The following is a 16,800-nucleotide window of genomic DNA, read 5'->3' as shown; positions in this document are numbered from 1 at the left end:
TCATAAGCCTGTATCTCAGCTGCTGCTCAATCTCTGCAGTAAAGGATCTTTCTCTCTACAGCACAGAGACTGCACTTATGAAAAGCCGCTTTGACTGATCAAGTTAAAGTAACGTGCAGGAAAACATTTCAAGTAGCATAACAGTTTTATACGTTTTTTTTAAAGTAATTTTTTAGATTACTCCGATACCCAAACAAACTGTTACTAATGCTATTATGTAATGTTGCTACTTGCAACACCGGCCAACACTTAGTAGTTTATAATATTTGCGGTCACAGACCTCTGTTTTATGCAAACTGTACCATCTGTGCTGATTCCCAAATGAGTTTGAATGGACCGTCCTAACTCAATAAGCTTTGATCCATTGTGTTCCACTGGCCCTCTTGTCTATTTAGGATGGTTGTTCTGGTAGAGTCAACTTTTGCTCCAGTCTCAAGTCTCTTCTGGCCTCTATCAGTTCTTCTTTAGGGATGGTCTGCATTTATCTCCATCTTTTTTAACTATAACTCCAACCAGCTTACTTACAAATGCTGAAAAAAAAGCATTCATATAAATTATAGGAAAAAATGTATTCAGCAGAACGAAAAATGCATTTCAAAGCAGCTACTGGCTGGCTGTAAAGTGTTCAAAGGACTGCAGAAGTTGCTTCTGAAGGTTTAAAATCAGTTAAATGCCTTTTCAATGCTCCTTGACAGGGCTGCTAACAGGCATAAAACCCCACACCTCATATTCACAGATGAAACACATGAGCAAAGCGTTCTCGCTGGCAGTGTTCACCTTCCTCACGGTGAAAGCAGATTTCTCTCTGTATTTGATCACTTTCCACCAGATGAAAAGATAAACAGCAGAAGCAACGTGGAGAACGGTACATCATCACCTCTGACGGTGGTCCCCTCGTTAAAATCTGCGTCAATTTCTCAGCCTTAGTGCGGCTTTCCAAAGAAGTGAAATATGAAGCAGAGTGGGCCAAAATGGGAAAGGAGTAAAGCAGGTGAGGAGAAACGGCTGGGCTGCAAATCAAAGGCAGTAAATCACTACGAAAACACTCAGAGGCTTTCAGTATAGTGGCATAATGCTGGGGAAGACATTTCACTAGCCAAGCTCAATGTGTCTGCTCCTCATAATCCTCCTAATCTCTGACGTCATAGAATGCATAGCAGACCAGTAGATATGAAAGTCTTGGGATGTGGGAGACGCAAAAAAAGAAAGAAAAAACTGGTGAAATGATGGGAATCATTGAGGTTTTGTTAACATGCAAAACCAAGAAAGATTGGATCTCTGCAGCTGAAGAGATTCAGTTGATAAAACCGAGAGCAGACAAAGGTTGACGAGTTGGTGACCAGATTAGACGAGTTCTCACACGCTCATGGAGGATGGGGTAGGTAGAGGGTGAAAAATGGGGAGGAGAAAATGGCCTGAGCCAAAGAAGTTGAAGCTGAGCCATGTTTGACTTTTCAAACATGTGGGCTTCATTTGGAGAGATGTGTAAGCCGCATTCCTTCACTGACAGTCCCAGACCGGGCCAAAGACTAATTTAGATCTCTGCAGAACACAAGGCTTTAAAAAGAAATGACTCAATGGCTAATTTGCCAAAAGCCTATGACAGATTATTGCTTGCAATATGAAAGAAAGAGATGGCGATAGTAATGTTCTCTGGACTGCAGAACAGAAACCCTGAACTTTGTCTTGTGCAGATCTAAATTCAATGTCTTCTTTTCCAATTGGACAAGAGCAGCACTACCAAAGGAAATCAGTGACAAGACAGAAGACCTTGCTCCAATGGAGCAGGACATCACTAGAAAATACTGGGAAATTGAAATCAAATGCAAAACCATTTGGAGTTCAATACAAGGTCTGTCCTCATGGGGTGAGGATGGCATAAGAACGGTGAGACCTGAACTCACAACTATATGGGAGGAGCCATATGGATCTGAAGGTAGTTAAAAAATAATCACCAGCAACCCCACGAATCCTGTATCCCCAAGAGAAGCTATAGAGGTAACGCTGAAAACTATGCTGTGAAAAAGTTCAATCTTACCATTTTACTAGCTTCTACTATCTTTTTACAATGATATAATTTAAGAGCCTGTGAGTGGCCTCCGACTGCTGCCCAATCCCCTATGCACCGGTCCCTCATGGTTCCCCCTGCAGGTGGTGGGCCTACTGGTGGAATGCCCAGAAGGCTCTCCAGGGTTGGGTCCCGGCTGTGCCATACGGAGCGGCGTCCTGTTTTTTGTCTTCATAAGGGCATTTTAAACAACTCTTTGACTGAGTCGTCATCCAGAACCTGTTTGCCTTGGGAGACCCTACCAAGGACATTTAACACCACAAGGAGGGGACTCGATGGAAGGAGGTGTTCCAGACAAGTCCCACCAGGAAGAGGCCCAGGGACGCCCCAGGACACGCTGGAGAGACTATGTCTTTTGTCCTGGGATCACTTCTAGCTTTCCCAAACAGAGCTGGAGGAGGTGTGTGGGAAGAGTATAATCCTGGAGTCTTTACTGAGACTGTTGCTGGACAACAAGTCAGAGTACACTTATATAATTAAAGTAAAACCTTATATAGAAAAACAAAACCTTATACAGATTCAGAACACATTCAGTGAAATATTTTCCTGAAACCCCAAATCCAGACTCTCACAATGTGAAAATATTACCAAGATCAATAATGCAATGCTTTAATGTTAAGTGGGATGTAGGCCCATCAGCCTGGGACTCTGTAATGGACGCCCAGGTTGCTTCAGGATATCTGGTCTGGTGTCTTATTTTTTTTTCAAACTTAACCTTCTGTGAATATGGTTGGGATCGGCACTGTGACCTTTTTGGCTTACCTTCATGTGGAGGGTATCAATAACCATCACATGGACGTGTGTCCAGTAAACTGTCTTCCCAATGTTTTAAGAACCTTCTGACACAGACCGAGAGACAATTTACCTGCTCAGAGAATCATTGCAGGTGTTTTAAGTTAATCTGCTGATTTAGCGATCAAGAAATCTAATGGATAAATAAAATCTCCATAGAGTTTGGGGTCAAATATCATCCTTGGTGTCTACAAACCTGGTGAACTGCTACATCAACTATATTATTTCTGTCTTTTCCAAAACCAATACTGCAAAAATGTACCTAAATGTTTTTATTTTTCTGGGAATCAAGTACAAGATTTATTCAATAAGATATAAATGAACAGCTTTCTAATGCCTTTGTCTGGATTTCTGTTCTCTATACATTTAAAGTTGAGTTACAGAGTTTTCTAATGATACTTCCCCCTGTGGCCCAAACACAGAACTGCAGCTCTATAAAGCAATATTGAGCTTTTGCTTTATATTACAACCGTTTCCGAGGTTGCACCCATTGAAGGTGGCGTCACATCCGCAGAACAGCGCAGGAAATTCCGACAGGCAACAGGGCTTATAGATGCATCAGTGCTGAACTTGAGGTTTCAATTTGCTCATTAAACAATGTTTTAGTTGTAGAGGGTAAAGTAAAAAGGCTATTTAAGAGATATTTTTTTTATTTAAAACTAACAAAAATGTCTCTTTAAATCAAACAGCATAAAAACTAACCCCATTTATTAAGTCAACCACAATGTGAAAAACCTGCAACCATCTGATAAAGGGAAGGGAAAGATAAAGTTATCCACTTCAGCCTCATTCTGCACATTTGAACAACAATGTCCAATATACATGTATTTAGCAATAAACTAGAAACAAAAGTAATTATTGCAGTAATTCAGCTAAAAAAAAAAGCAAAGGTTTCTTTCCTTCATGTCACACACTTTGTATTAAAAGGCTATAGTGTGATAAACTCGGCAGTCCGTCCTGCACTGATGCATTAACTCATGCATAAGGAGCCTCTACCAAGTTTGGAGATCAGATATTTTAGAATAAAGGACCCATTTTTCCCAGGCTTAAAAATCCTTTGTGTATTAGTAATCTGTTTTATTATAATTCTCTGAGAAACTACATTTTTGGTTGACATTGGCTACAAGATATATCCCTCTGTGTGTAACTAATCAACACATTAGCAGTTTTTCATTAACCTTCGAGGTTTACACTGCTTTATTTCCTCTCCAAAACAGACAATCAGCTTAAATTAGACAGAACATAGGCAATGGAAATAGCCTAGAGTGAAAGAAGGAAAGATTAGTCTTCTTTAAAAAACAAAACAAATGCGTTTCACTCTGCAAAAGAAAATCAATCCTGACATGTTGCACCTAAAGCCAAAAACATGAGCAAGACTATTTTTCCACTCTCCTCTGACAGGTTGTACATTTAAAAAATATAACCTGCAATTCTTACTGGAATTGCAGGTTATATTGGAGGGAATACAAGATGCCAACCTTTGGACTGAGTTCTACGGTGAGAGCCAATGAGACTCCTCCCAACTACTTTTTCCACACATATTTGACTCGATCTCCATCCGAGGAATGTAAAATACGAAGGCTGGGACTACAGTTTTCAATTTGTCTGTTAGGTTCACAACAAAAGGGGAGAAAGAAAACATCTTAACAGGCTGCAAAGTCAAACAACCAAGGAAGAACAGGCTATCACAGGAAAAACATGCTGGTTTGGACAGCTGTTTCAGTAGACAAAAACAGAAACAAACCACTGCACAAAACAGAAAGCTTATCTCACCCCGCCCAAAATAAACTCCAAAATGGACAAAATAAAGATCTACAAGATGAAGTATTAAAAAGGGTGACCCCATTAATAAAATGTCATGATGAAACCTGTGTCAGTATTAATATAAAGCTTACAGCTATACTACTGTTTATGCTACAGATGCTTTTTTCCTCACTAATCTAAGATGAAGCCTTTAGGAAAAAGTTCTTTCAGTAAGTTACAAACACATTCCTCTGTCAGCATTGCTTATTGTGAATGTATATAAACAAACCACGTGATTGAAAGAGGCCATTATTTGCAAGGATGACACAAAGCAGAATCTGCAGCTCACATGTTGCCATGTTTTGTCTATCTATTATAATACTGGTGAGAAACAGAGCAGGTTAAAGACCTCATAATACCACTGTGTGTAATATTGCAATTCACCAGAATTGCCCAGTGTAACGACATTAAGTAAAAATACTATGATTTACGGTTATCTCTAGAAAAACGCTACTGTTAAAGGTATTTTTTAAAAGACCCGCCCTTTCCACTTTCAAAAAAATGTGCGTGCAAGAGCATGCACGAGCGTATTTCTCCTCGTGCACGCCCTGTTTAAAATGTGCGGTTCTCATAGCTCATACAAGCTTACTGTGTCCACATACAGCAGGGACTATATAGTCTCAGTTAACTGACCGTTGGGACAGATGATCACTGCTTTTTGTTCTGTTGGTCACGTGACTCCTGCTCCACCGCACGGTGTCTGCAGCATCTTTGTTAGTCGCTGCTGTTGGGTAGCGACAGCGAGCCGCTGTATAAATGCTTTGCGAGGTGAGCTCTCCACGCAAAGCATTCTGGGATATATCTGCCTCTTCTGAGTCCTTTTTTTCCTTCTCATATACTTTGTAGACACATTTTCTTACGACCCTCTGCCATTTTCGAAGAACTGCAGTAAGAAAGGTGAGCTCCAATTACCGGCTGAAACCGTAGCTCACGATAGATATACGCCAAAAAGTGCGCATGCACAGAAAAAGATAGCTAAAGGGACGAGCACTTAGGACAGCCTTACAGAATCCAGAATGATTGACAAATAGAAGGAACACTTTAGATGATCCACCTGGATTTTCCTCTTTACCTTTAAATCTTAGTTACTAAAGTACGTTTGTCTACGTTATGGTTTTGGTACGCATGACACTTGAAACACCAGTGTAATGTGAATCTTTTGATTTCCCAGTAATTATTGTGCAGATTATTAAAGGGGTTTGCCGATGGTAAAATATCAGAGCGGTAGCCTGCAATCACCTGCTTTACAGTTATGGTGCTAGGAGCATGCTGGCAGCAACAACTGAACACAACTTTGGTTTTCACAGGAAGAAAATATCAAATTCATGTTAATGCAAGTGATGGGGAAATATGTGGTAACCATCTTTAGGGGAATTATACTAAGTGTACTAAGTGAGCTTTTGTTGCTTTTCTGATATTTGTAATCTAATTAAGTTAATGATTCACACAGTGCTATACAAAGTCTGTGGGTTAGTATGTAGCAACGGGGTTTGAATCAATAAAAAGCATAGAAATACATTGTTATTGGTTGTATTTGTTAGTAGTTAGCTTTGTCGGTTATGGAAAGAAAATTTCCCTCATTCTCTAAAAAGGTAAACAAAGCTCAGCGTTGCACCTACCTTATTATTAAGGGAATGAAAGGAGCGAGTCCCAGAGGAGAGAATGTTCCATCCATGGGAGAAGGATACAGGCGGCTGAGCACCAGTAGCAGCAAGAACAGGCTGGGATGGAGCTTTACATGACCGCTGTCACTAAAACAAACACACAACAATGACATGTTTACAAAGATAACTGATTTTTAGAGAAGTATTTTATCTTATAGTATTTCTTGGTATATATATTCATTAAGAGGTAGGGGTGTTCAGATACAACGTTTTTCATTTCTAATGTGATACAGATTTACAGCTTTGAGACAGGTATTGACCCAATACTATATTAGCACAAATCATAAAATTATTTTTTTGAACTTATTTTGTACGTTGTACATGGTATATTACTAAAACAGAGAATAATGCTAAACAATAGGTAGGTATGAGAACAACTAACCCATCTAATATTAACCAATGGGCTTGTTGTGGCCCAGCTTTGATGACCCAAAAAAACAACAACAATCAAGCGGTTAATGGCAAATCGCCAAAAGGGGCACAAGAAGTGTGTTGAAAAAAGAAGACACAAAATAATTCCCCATGAATTGAGAGGGATCAAGCGTGAAGCAACATGTCTGGAATGCCGAGCAGCACAAGGTGCTCAATACTCAGGGTCCTGGCCAAGGTAAGGAAAGCCGAAAAAAGGCCACCTTTGAACAAGACGCACAAGACAATACGTGAAGATTGGGCCAAGAAATATCTGAAGACTGATTCAGATATTTCTTGGCCCGCAAGGTGGAGGTGGGGTACTGGTACGGGCTGTTATCATCAAAGATGAGCTTGTGGGATGAGCCTTTTCGGGTTGATGATGGAGTCAAGATCAACTCCCAGACCTACCGCCAGTTTCTGGAAGAACAAGTCTCCATCATTCAAGAAAAACATGATATTCATACAGGACAATGCTCCAAAACACTCATTAAAATACACCACAGTGTGGCTGGCCAGAAAAAATCTAAAGGGAGAAAAAATAATGACATGGCTCCCTTGTTCACCTGATCTGAACTCCCTCGAGAACCTGTGGTCCTTCTTGAAATGTGAGATCTACAGGGAGGGAAAACAGTCAACCTCTCAGAACAGTGTCTGGGAGGATGTGGTGGCTGCTGCTCGCAATGTGGATCGCAAACAGATCAAGACACTGACATAATCTATGGATGGAAGGCTTTTGAGCATCATGGTGAAGAAAGTTGACTATATTGGTCACTGATTTGTTTGTTTTTGCATGTCGCAAATGTTTATTTCTGAATTTTCAGTTGTAATATTGGTTTACCTGGTGAAAATAAACAAGTGAAATGGGTATACAGTATATGTTTGTTTTTTATTACGTTGGGAGACTGAGCCTCAGGATGTAGGGGTTTGTCTTGTAATCGGTGGATTGGAATCAATCCTTGAGCAACAAACTCCATCTGCCTTGTCTGCTCTAAGAGGGCAGCTGTGGCTACTATGTAGCTTACCACCATCAGAGTGCTGAATGGGTGAATGAATGACCAAATGCAGGGTAAAAAGGGTGTAAAAGTGATAAAGATCTATAGAAGTTTTCATTTGCTAAATTGTTTATTTCACAATTTTACCATTTATAACAAGTGGATTATGATGTTTGCAGATGACAACGTGATGTTTAGTCAAAGCAGGCAGCAGTTGAGAGACAGCAACGAGATATGGAATGAATTATGGAAAGGATGGAACATTTTATCTGGGAAAAAAGGAATGTTATTTGAGTTGGAAACAAATAATCTTTCCAACATCTACCAGTCACTGGGTATATTTCAGAAATGCTTTTTTTATGAGATGAGCCAGTCCTGGGTTTTAAACTGATTGAGAACTTTGTAAGATTTGTAATGTAGGGAAAAAAAGATTGTTTAATTTTTTTAAGAACTGTAAAAACAGCATAGCTTACAATATAATTGCCATACTGAGATCCAATTTGCAGTTTTCTGGATCAAGCGCCTAAAGGAGCTACTTTCCCCATGGGTTCTAGTTGGATGCCTCTTTGAGGGTTTAAGACAAAGCATAGACAGTCGGTTGAGGCAGACTGAAGTTCACATTGGTCCTGGTTCTGTCGAAAGTTTTTTCCTCTTAAAGCGGAGATTTCCTTTCCCCCTTTACCACAAGAAAACTCATCGAATCCAACTGTGTAATGAAGTGATTTGACCTTTTCCTTTAAAGTGACTTGATATTATATCTGTTGTGAGCTGGTGCTTATTATAAATAAATTGAAAACCTGTGCTGCCTGTTCTAAATGCTAAAGATACAGAAAGCGTTTAAAATCTGTCAGACTGTGCAGCCTTGAGAACTGTATTACATTCTCACTTATGCAGAGGAAGGCAGCTCTTTAACTCTGGGCTTTATTTGAGAAATTGCTGGTTTATTCTACAGTAAAATATTTAATTATTGAGCTATTTTAACTTTCAATCTCTCCTAAAAGTAGAATAGATATTTATCATTCTTAAAGAGAATTTGGACCAATCCAACATAAGTTAAAAATGAGAGACTTAAAAGATCTCTGATTAGTGCATCAGATTAGGTTTGCTGTTGCAATAGCTTTTCAGAACTTATGATTAGTGTTGTTGACACCCATAAAACATCTTATAAGTTCATAGCAAAAATATGTGCTATGAATTTGCAGGTTTTTTAATAACAGTATTTCTACAACTGGCATCTCCTCATCCATCTTTGCACTGAGGCTTTAATCTCCCTCTATCTCCTTCATATAAACCTCATCAATTGTAGCTGAGTCAGAGAGGAAAGTGTCCATCTCTGCCAAATCCTTCACAATTTTCACTCTGACTCACAGGGGGAAAAAAAAAAAGTTTCGTATTACAGGAGTTTTAGTATTTCTTTTTCCTGTTATGTTCATGGGGACAACGTGCTGTTAAAAAAACTCCCTTTGTTTATATTTTAATGAGGGCTCACAGCTGTGGTCTGTGAAGGTCTGTAAATATCAACGTTTTTGCTTACGTTACCAAAGGCGCGTGAGCGCCGTGTCCTTCGAGACCTGTCACAGAGCAGACGCAGAACAAGAGACCCCCTGCAAAACAACGTGTGCTTTTCATTATTCCATTCGGCTTCATGGGAAATGTAATAGCAGCCAATTAGAAGCCGGTCAAAAATGTTTAAACTCCGAGTTCAGTCAAGCTCAGCAGGAGAGGATGTGAGGTCACACATTCAGCACAGAGGCCGTGTTGGGATGCAGCTGAAAGCATTAACCCTCCACAGGGAGGAACTTGTTGCATTTAGGGGAACTTCCACTGCCTCTATAGTCTCTCTTTTTTTTTTACATCTCCAGCAAATTCAAGATTTTTACGTGAGCAAACAATAAGGTGACCTTAGGATTCTGAAATCTTCAATCAGAGGGACAGGATATGGTAGCAGAGACGTAAACAAAAGAATATCTAAAGTAAACTGAAGCTTTAGCTTTCAACTTATTTTACCCTCAGACAAATAAATCATCAGCTCTGTTTCAAAAAGCGCTAAATTATGATACAGAGCCTGTTTTCTTTGGAAGCAAAGTCAGCCTTAGATAAGATGGAGAACTGCAACTTATCACAGCAGTTAGAAATTAGAGGACTGACCTGAAATAGTTTCTGAGATAAAACCCGGGTACACCAAGTTCAAAATTATGGCTACGCTGAGATAATAAAGTCAACAAATAAATCGTACACATCAGTTGGTATCTTCCCGTAAGTTGAGACTCGGCTCTATGTAACAGTCTTTAGGGAAAAACAATTTAGGGAGAAATATCGTCATCATGGGAGTGTACACAACATTCCTTTGGCCTTTTAGTCATTTGTTTGAACCCTGGAAAAAGAAGCATGGTTAAAGGTAAACAGTCTGTGTTGTACTTATACTATGAGGTATATAAAAGTATTTAACAAAGCATTCAAACCAAGCTCAGCTGTTATTGCTTTCCAGCATGCGGAGCATGGCGGTGGCTCCATCATGCTGTGATGCTATCATAGAGAGTTTACATATGGTGGACAATACTGCCAAAAGTTCTACCCTTTTAATAGTTTATAGTTATCTTGGTAATTAATTTGAACATTCTTGACTCCTACTGGATCAAATACAGTATGTACAAATAACTTTGAATATATCGTCAACAACCTCTAATATTTGGTGAAATCTGTCCTCATATGATGTAGCTTGTTGCAGCAATAAACAAGCCGGATCTTTAAACACTATTTTTGATCCCTGGTTCCTTTATTTTTGCTTCCCAAAATTAATAGAAATGCAAAATTTTGTGCTTTATTTTACTTTTCAGTCTAACTTCAGTTCATCCTTAAGCATGCAATAAAAGAGCTTCTTTTTTTATTTTTAAATGTGCTTACATTCAGCCAGGCAGATAAAACTTAAACCACAGATGGGAGAAATGAATAAATCCAGGTGTAATTTGGTAAAATATTAATAGAAAGGAATGTGGAAAAACATTTTTAGACTCTACTTCTTTAAAACATAAAACAGAATTTTAAACATTTGGCAATAAAAATTTAAACTATTAAAATGTGGAAAAACTATACATTGCATACTTTCAAAAACTTAAACAAAAACAACAAATAAAAGATGCTGAGCCATACGGCATGAAAAAAAGGTTCTAGTTTAGCCCCTCCTCCATTGCCTCCAAAGTATTTCAATACACTTTTTCCAAAGCTTTGGTCCAAAACAAGAATTAGAACTTTTAAACTTTTCCCAAAGCTTGTTTTTTAAGCTATGATTTTTTTTCACACAAAATGTTTTTAAGAAAGAAAAAAAGACCTAAATATTTCAACTTAATAATAGAAGGAACAAATCAAATGATTCACTCTAAAGCTGGTCATCTATCATTTATCAATAAAAATAACAACTAAGAAAAGTGTCTTTTAGAAAGGAGTAAACAGGAGTTTCATAACTAATCTATAGGAAACTGGGGTTTTTGTTTGGCTCTGGGTTTTTATCCCATTAGGGAAAATAAAACCTCCAAAAATAATAATAACTGAACTTAATTGTTCTCACATTGGAGAACTTTACCTCTGCATTTAACCCATCCCCTTAGGGAGCAGTGGGCAGCCATTGTGCAGCGCTCAGGTAGCAATGTGAGGTTAAGGGTTTTGCCCAGGAACCCAGAGTTCAGACCGCATTCTTGCAACCTTCTCAGAACACAAACACACTGCTGTAACCACTAGGCCAACACTCCCAAATGCATCAAATAAAACATGTATTCACTGGATGAATGTCTACAAACAATTAAGCTATTTAATTTAATTTCAGGATATAATCCATTAATACGAAGTGGAACAATATTGGAAAGGTAGACGACTATGTACCAAAAATCTCCTGCCTTGTTTCAAACCTTGATTTATTTAAATGAGTAGTGATATTGTAAAAAAAGGTTAACTAACCTAAAGGTCTGTTAATATTTCATAACACGTAGCTTAATTACTCAGCTGATGCGTTACGTAAGAAATTCCTACTCTTACCTTTGCCCTAGTGTAGCATTATCTATGCAAGTCGGTCTATCAATAGAATATAATCCAGGAAAATGTCATAGCCACTGTTTGAAGTTAAAAAAACATACATACAAAAATTTGTTTTAAGCTGCTGAATAAAGTTTTTTTTTTTTGTTTATTGTACCATTATTTTAAACTGAAGTCTATGGTAAACTTTGATATTCATGCAACCCTAAGGTCTTAGAATTAAGAGCAAAAATAATAATTAAAAAAAGCAAAACAACTAAAACTATTCACATTGTTAATAGGTTGCAGTAATGGACTGGGATGCAGTTTGGTTCATCTGCATTGCACTAAATGTGAGGACATGTATGTGAGCTTCATGCACTGACTGAACCTTATGCAGATATTTAAAAGCAGCACAGAGAAGGTTTGTTTTCTTTTTTTTTTTGGTTAACTGTGTGTTTTCTCAGCAAATTCTTTGTTGTTTGTTTTCTACAATTAAGCTATTTAATTTAATTTCAGGACATCACCCATTAATACGAAGTGGAACAATATTGGAAAGGTAGACGACTATGTACCAAAAATCTCCTGCCTTGTTTCGAACCTTGATTTATTTTTACTTTAAATGAGTAGTGATATTGTAAAAAAAAAAGGTTAACTAACCTAAAGGTCTGTTAACATTTCATAACACGTAGCTTAATTACTCAGCTGATGCGTCTTTACTAGTATGTTAATATTGCTCTTACAAGACAAAACTGAGCTAAGGTTTAGGTCCAAAACAAAGCAAGTCCAAAAAAAGCCAAAGTTACGTAAGAAATTCCTACTCTTACCTTTGCCCTAGTGTAGCATTATCTATGCAAGTCGGTCTATCGATAGAATATAATCCAGGAAAATGTCCTAGCCACTGTTTGAAGTTAAAAAAACATACAATAAAAACACAAAAAAATTTGTTTTTAGCTGCTGAATAAAGTTTTTTTTTTTTGTTTATTGTACCATTATTTTAAACTGAAGTCTATGGTAAACTTTGATATTCATGCAACCCTAAGGTCTTAGAATTAAGAGCAAAAATAATAATTAAAAAAAGCAAAACAACTAAAACTATTCACAATGTTGATAGGTTGCAGTAATGGACTGGGATGCAGTTTGGCATCTGCATTGCACTAAATGTGAGGACATGTGTGTGAGCTTCATGCACTGACTGAACCTTATGCAGATATTTAAAAACAGCACAGAGAAGGTTTGTTTTCTTTTTTTTTTGGTTAACTGTGTGTTTTCTCAGCAAATTCTTTGTTGTTTGTTTTCTACTGTTTGCTTCATCATGATGAACTATATTTTTTCTGGATCTTTGTTTGGGCTGATTTACAAAACAAAACATGCATACGTCCGCAGGAAAACACGACCTTAGAAAGGCTCTCTTCTATTTTGGAAGCGTCTCGTTCTGTAAGTTCAGTTGGAAACCACAAACAGCTGCTCTGCCGCCTCCTGTCCTGCTGTGTATTCCTATAGCACGGTGCGGTCGGTCCTGTTGGGTGGTGCGACGCACTGAAAGCGAAGAGGGAAGTCAGACAGCCGGGGTCCGGTTCCGTGGGAAATTTGCAGATGTTTTAACAAGGGTCGAAGGGAGTGAGAGGGGAATTGTGAAAGAGCCGGTCTGAGAGAGCTTTCAATTAATTGGATCCATATTAAGATAAGGCGGCCCGGGGAGCTGCTGGACCACTCTGGTGCTTTTAAAAGAGGGGGAGCTGATGGAGATAAGGCCAATGAACCTCAGTGGACTCAACCCTCCACTGCAAAAAAACAGAACTAAACCCAAGCAAGACATTTACTTTATTGGGCTGTAAAGCTCAGTGCTTTGACCAAATAATCAGTCAAAGTGAGGAAGTGATAAGGAAGAAGCTGTAAGGCACATGAGAACAAAATACACAGCGATGGAATTTAATCTGCAGAAAATAAATAGTTTCGTTATTTTTCCTCCCAAGGAAAAAAAAAAACTTTACATCAGAGTTAATGAAACATTAAAGGACCTTCAATTTTAGCTCAACAAGCCTTTTTGGAGGACAAACCCAGAATTCAAGGAGCATGAGTCAGCTCACCTTTGCACAGTGGCAGCAGCCTCCTCCAGCTGGGTGAGGAGGAACGGATAGAGAGCTGGAAAACGGGTGAAAAACTCCCGGCCAGTCATCCTGAGGGCACAGGTAGATAAAGAGGGAGGCATCATTAAAAACGGCACACTGGGCTTAGAGAAAACCTTAACACATTATGTATTAGGTATTTTAATGTGCAAACAGTCAGCATGTGAAGTTAATCTTTTGATCTGATTGTTTAAATCTCTGGTTTATCCAAGAGAAGAGTGAGAAACAGAAAGCATTAGAAAGAGATGCAAACTGCTTTGAACCAACAGCCAGACAGATTCAAAATAAGATCAACATCCCTAATTCCCCCCCAAACAACAATAAACTATGTCCAAGATGGCCAATATATCAGAAACTTAATCCACTTCCTCTTAACTTCTTCACCATTGTGTGTCAGTTTCTGTGATGAACCCAGAATCCAGGCAGGCGGATAATCCGGATCCTTAAAGACAAAATGTTTCCTATATATATAGAAGAGCGATTTCACCAAAACATAGGAGCACAGATTTATTTGACATTGAAACCATGATCACAGTTTCATTCATATTTAAATGAAACCATAGCTCCTAAAGAAAAGAATAACATAACATATAGGCCGAATTTTATAGTCTGTTATATATTTAGCAGTTGGACGACCTTTTGCTCTAATAACCACCTAGCAGGGAAAGATTCACGCATTGGTTGCAGGTATTCTTGGTAGATATTAGTATTTTTTTTCTTGTGCTGGCTTCAGCCAATGCATCAATGTTGGCTCCCTTTGGTATGGTATTTTGGTAGATTTAAGTTCACTTTTGTGTAACATCTGTAATGAATGCATCGTAACTGAAGGAAAAAAAGGCGATATTGGCTTGAATAATCTTCCCTAACCAAAAATCGGGGGTACATATCGAGGATCGGTTAGACTGATGTCAGAATAAACAGCATCGGTCAATAAAAATAAACTGTATCGTTTCATCTCCTCTACCCAAGCTTGATGTATATTATGGGGACTGAAAATACTGAACTCATAAAGACTGGAATTAGGTCTGGGTGATAATAACTCAATAATTCAATATCAGCGTATATCGATGATATTTAAAAACTGATCAATTACAATATCATTTTTTAAGAATTCCACTAAACTCCAGTCCAGAACCACATGGCATTCTGGGGGATGTAGACACAGGAAAAGATTTAGCCTCTCAACCTCTCACAGCCAGACCAACCAAGGATAATAATAATAATCATAAAAAATTATTTTATTCAACTTTAGTGATCTCACACTGCAGAAAATTCACCTCTGCATGTGACCCTTCCCTTTAGGGAGCAGTGGGCTTCCATTGTGCGGCTCCTGGGGAGCAGTGTGGGGTTAAGGGTTCTGCTCAGGGACTCTGTGGGGATCGAACCGGGTACTTGCAACTGTCTCAGAGCACAAGCGCACTGCTCTAACCACCAGGCCACCATTCAACAACAAGGTTGACCATAGGGCTGACAATTTTTGAGCATTAAAGGTTGTGTTTAAAAAGGGTTAGAGGACAAATGTAAATGTCGTTTTTTCCCCTGATCCTCATTTCAATATTTTTGATATCAACTGATATAAAAGGTTTTTAATGTGATCTATTTTCAGCCATATTGCACAGCCCTAAGTGGGATGGACAATGAGAAATAGTTAAAGTTTTTGATCAATAGTGTTTAGCAAAAATATGATTCCTTAATATTTTTCATAAACAAGGTCTGCTCTGCAAAAACTATGTATTTCTATGATTGTTATTGTTATTACTGCTGGTACAAGTAGGAACATTTTTTATCTTTACACTCAGTCACATGTTAACCTTTTCACCAACAGACACATTACATCTCTCTGGGATAAGTTACAGCCTGCAGTCCAAACACATCAGACTGCTGTGTTTTTACATTCAGATAAGAACATCATGGGGTGTTTCTGTTCCCCCCAAAGCTTTAGAAACTCACCCCTGCCAGACACTTACCGGCAAAAGTGCATCTACTAATAGTTTGGACTGCTTTACAGTCAGAAACTAAATAAACATCTACAGCATAACGGCATCTTAATGGCATCGTCATGCAATTAATGCAGATTTTTCATCTGTATTTCAATACTTTGAGTATCTGACAATACAGGAGTATCTGAAAATCCCCAAACTAACTGAATATCCTTATATTAGTGATAAAAGTTATCTACAGTACAATAACCACAGATTAATAACAAAACAATAAAACAAGAAACACAAAACAGTCAAAAAAGGCCAGATCTGCAGAACAACGAGGCAACCATTAAAAATGGGAAGTCATAAAACATCATCAAGACACAGAAAATGAAGGTTTTAGAGCCTAGAAATTAAAAAAGGAAACAATTAGAGTTCTATGTGGGCCAAGGCAGAGTCTGCAGTCTGATGTTATGACGGCCCGATAAGGCGATGCTCTTGTTCCACATCCAAGCTAAACAAATCCAGCCTTCATCTTTTGTTTATCCTGCCGTAGCCAGAAATAAACGCTCCCATTCTGGTGTGTGCAGACTGAACAGCACCAACCGTCACATTTCTGCCCATCCAGTCTAACACATACAGTATAAGACAGACAATGGAAGGACTAAATTTATATATAACTGTGGCAGACTTGCTAAAATCACTGATCACCCTAAGGGCCAGTAAATTTATTTTGTTCAACCATCTAGATGAAGCTCCCCCCTGGAGGGAAGATGTTTGCTTCTTAATCACAAGATGGAGGAGATATTACTACACATACTGACTCATTCATGGCAGGAACCAACTCAGCAATACAGAGAGAAAAAAAAAACCCACACACATTTAGCAGGAAAGCTGCTCAAAGACTTTCTTCATCATGGATGTGAAACACGGCTAATCATGTGAGTGAGCAATGGTGATCTGGAAGCAGAAACTGCATAAGAAACATGAATTAATTTTTGTAGAAGTTGGTGT

General features: G+C 38.4%; 1 protein-coding gene across 1 annotated transcript in view; it reads right to left on the bottom strand.

Moving 5' to 3' along the window:
• The window catches only part of thada (THADA armadillo repeat containing), a 116,038-nt gene that overhangs the window by 61,763 nt on the left and 37,475 nt on the right, over positions 1–16,800 (bottom strand). Inside the window, exons 26-27 of the mRNA XM_038299501.1 lie at positions 13,826–13,915; positions 6,283–6,414 (exon numbers count right to left, since the gene is read on the bottom strand). Coding sequence (XP_038155429.1) covers positions 6,283–6,414; positions 13,826–13,915 — 222 coding nt within the window. The remainder of the gene's footprint in view (positions 1–6,282; positions 6,415–13,825; positions 13,916–16,800) is intronic.

This window comes from Cyprinodon tularosa, unplaced genomic scaffold (genome assembly GCF_016077235.1).
Source record: "Cyprinodon tularosa strain WSP-4 unplaced genomic scaffold, ASM1607723v1 ctg43, whole genome shotgun sequence".
Lineage (NCBI taxonomy): Eukaryota > Metazoa > Chordata > Actinopteri > Cyprinodontiformes > Cyprinodontidae > Cyprinodon > Cyprinodon tularosa.
This window is presented reverse-complemented; position numbering and strand designations above follow the sequence as displayed.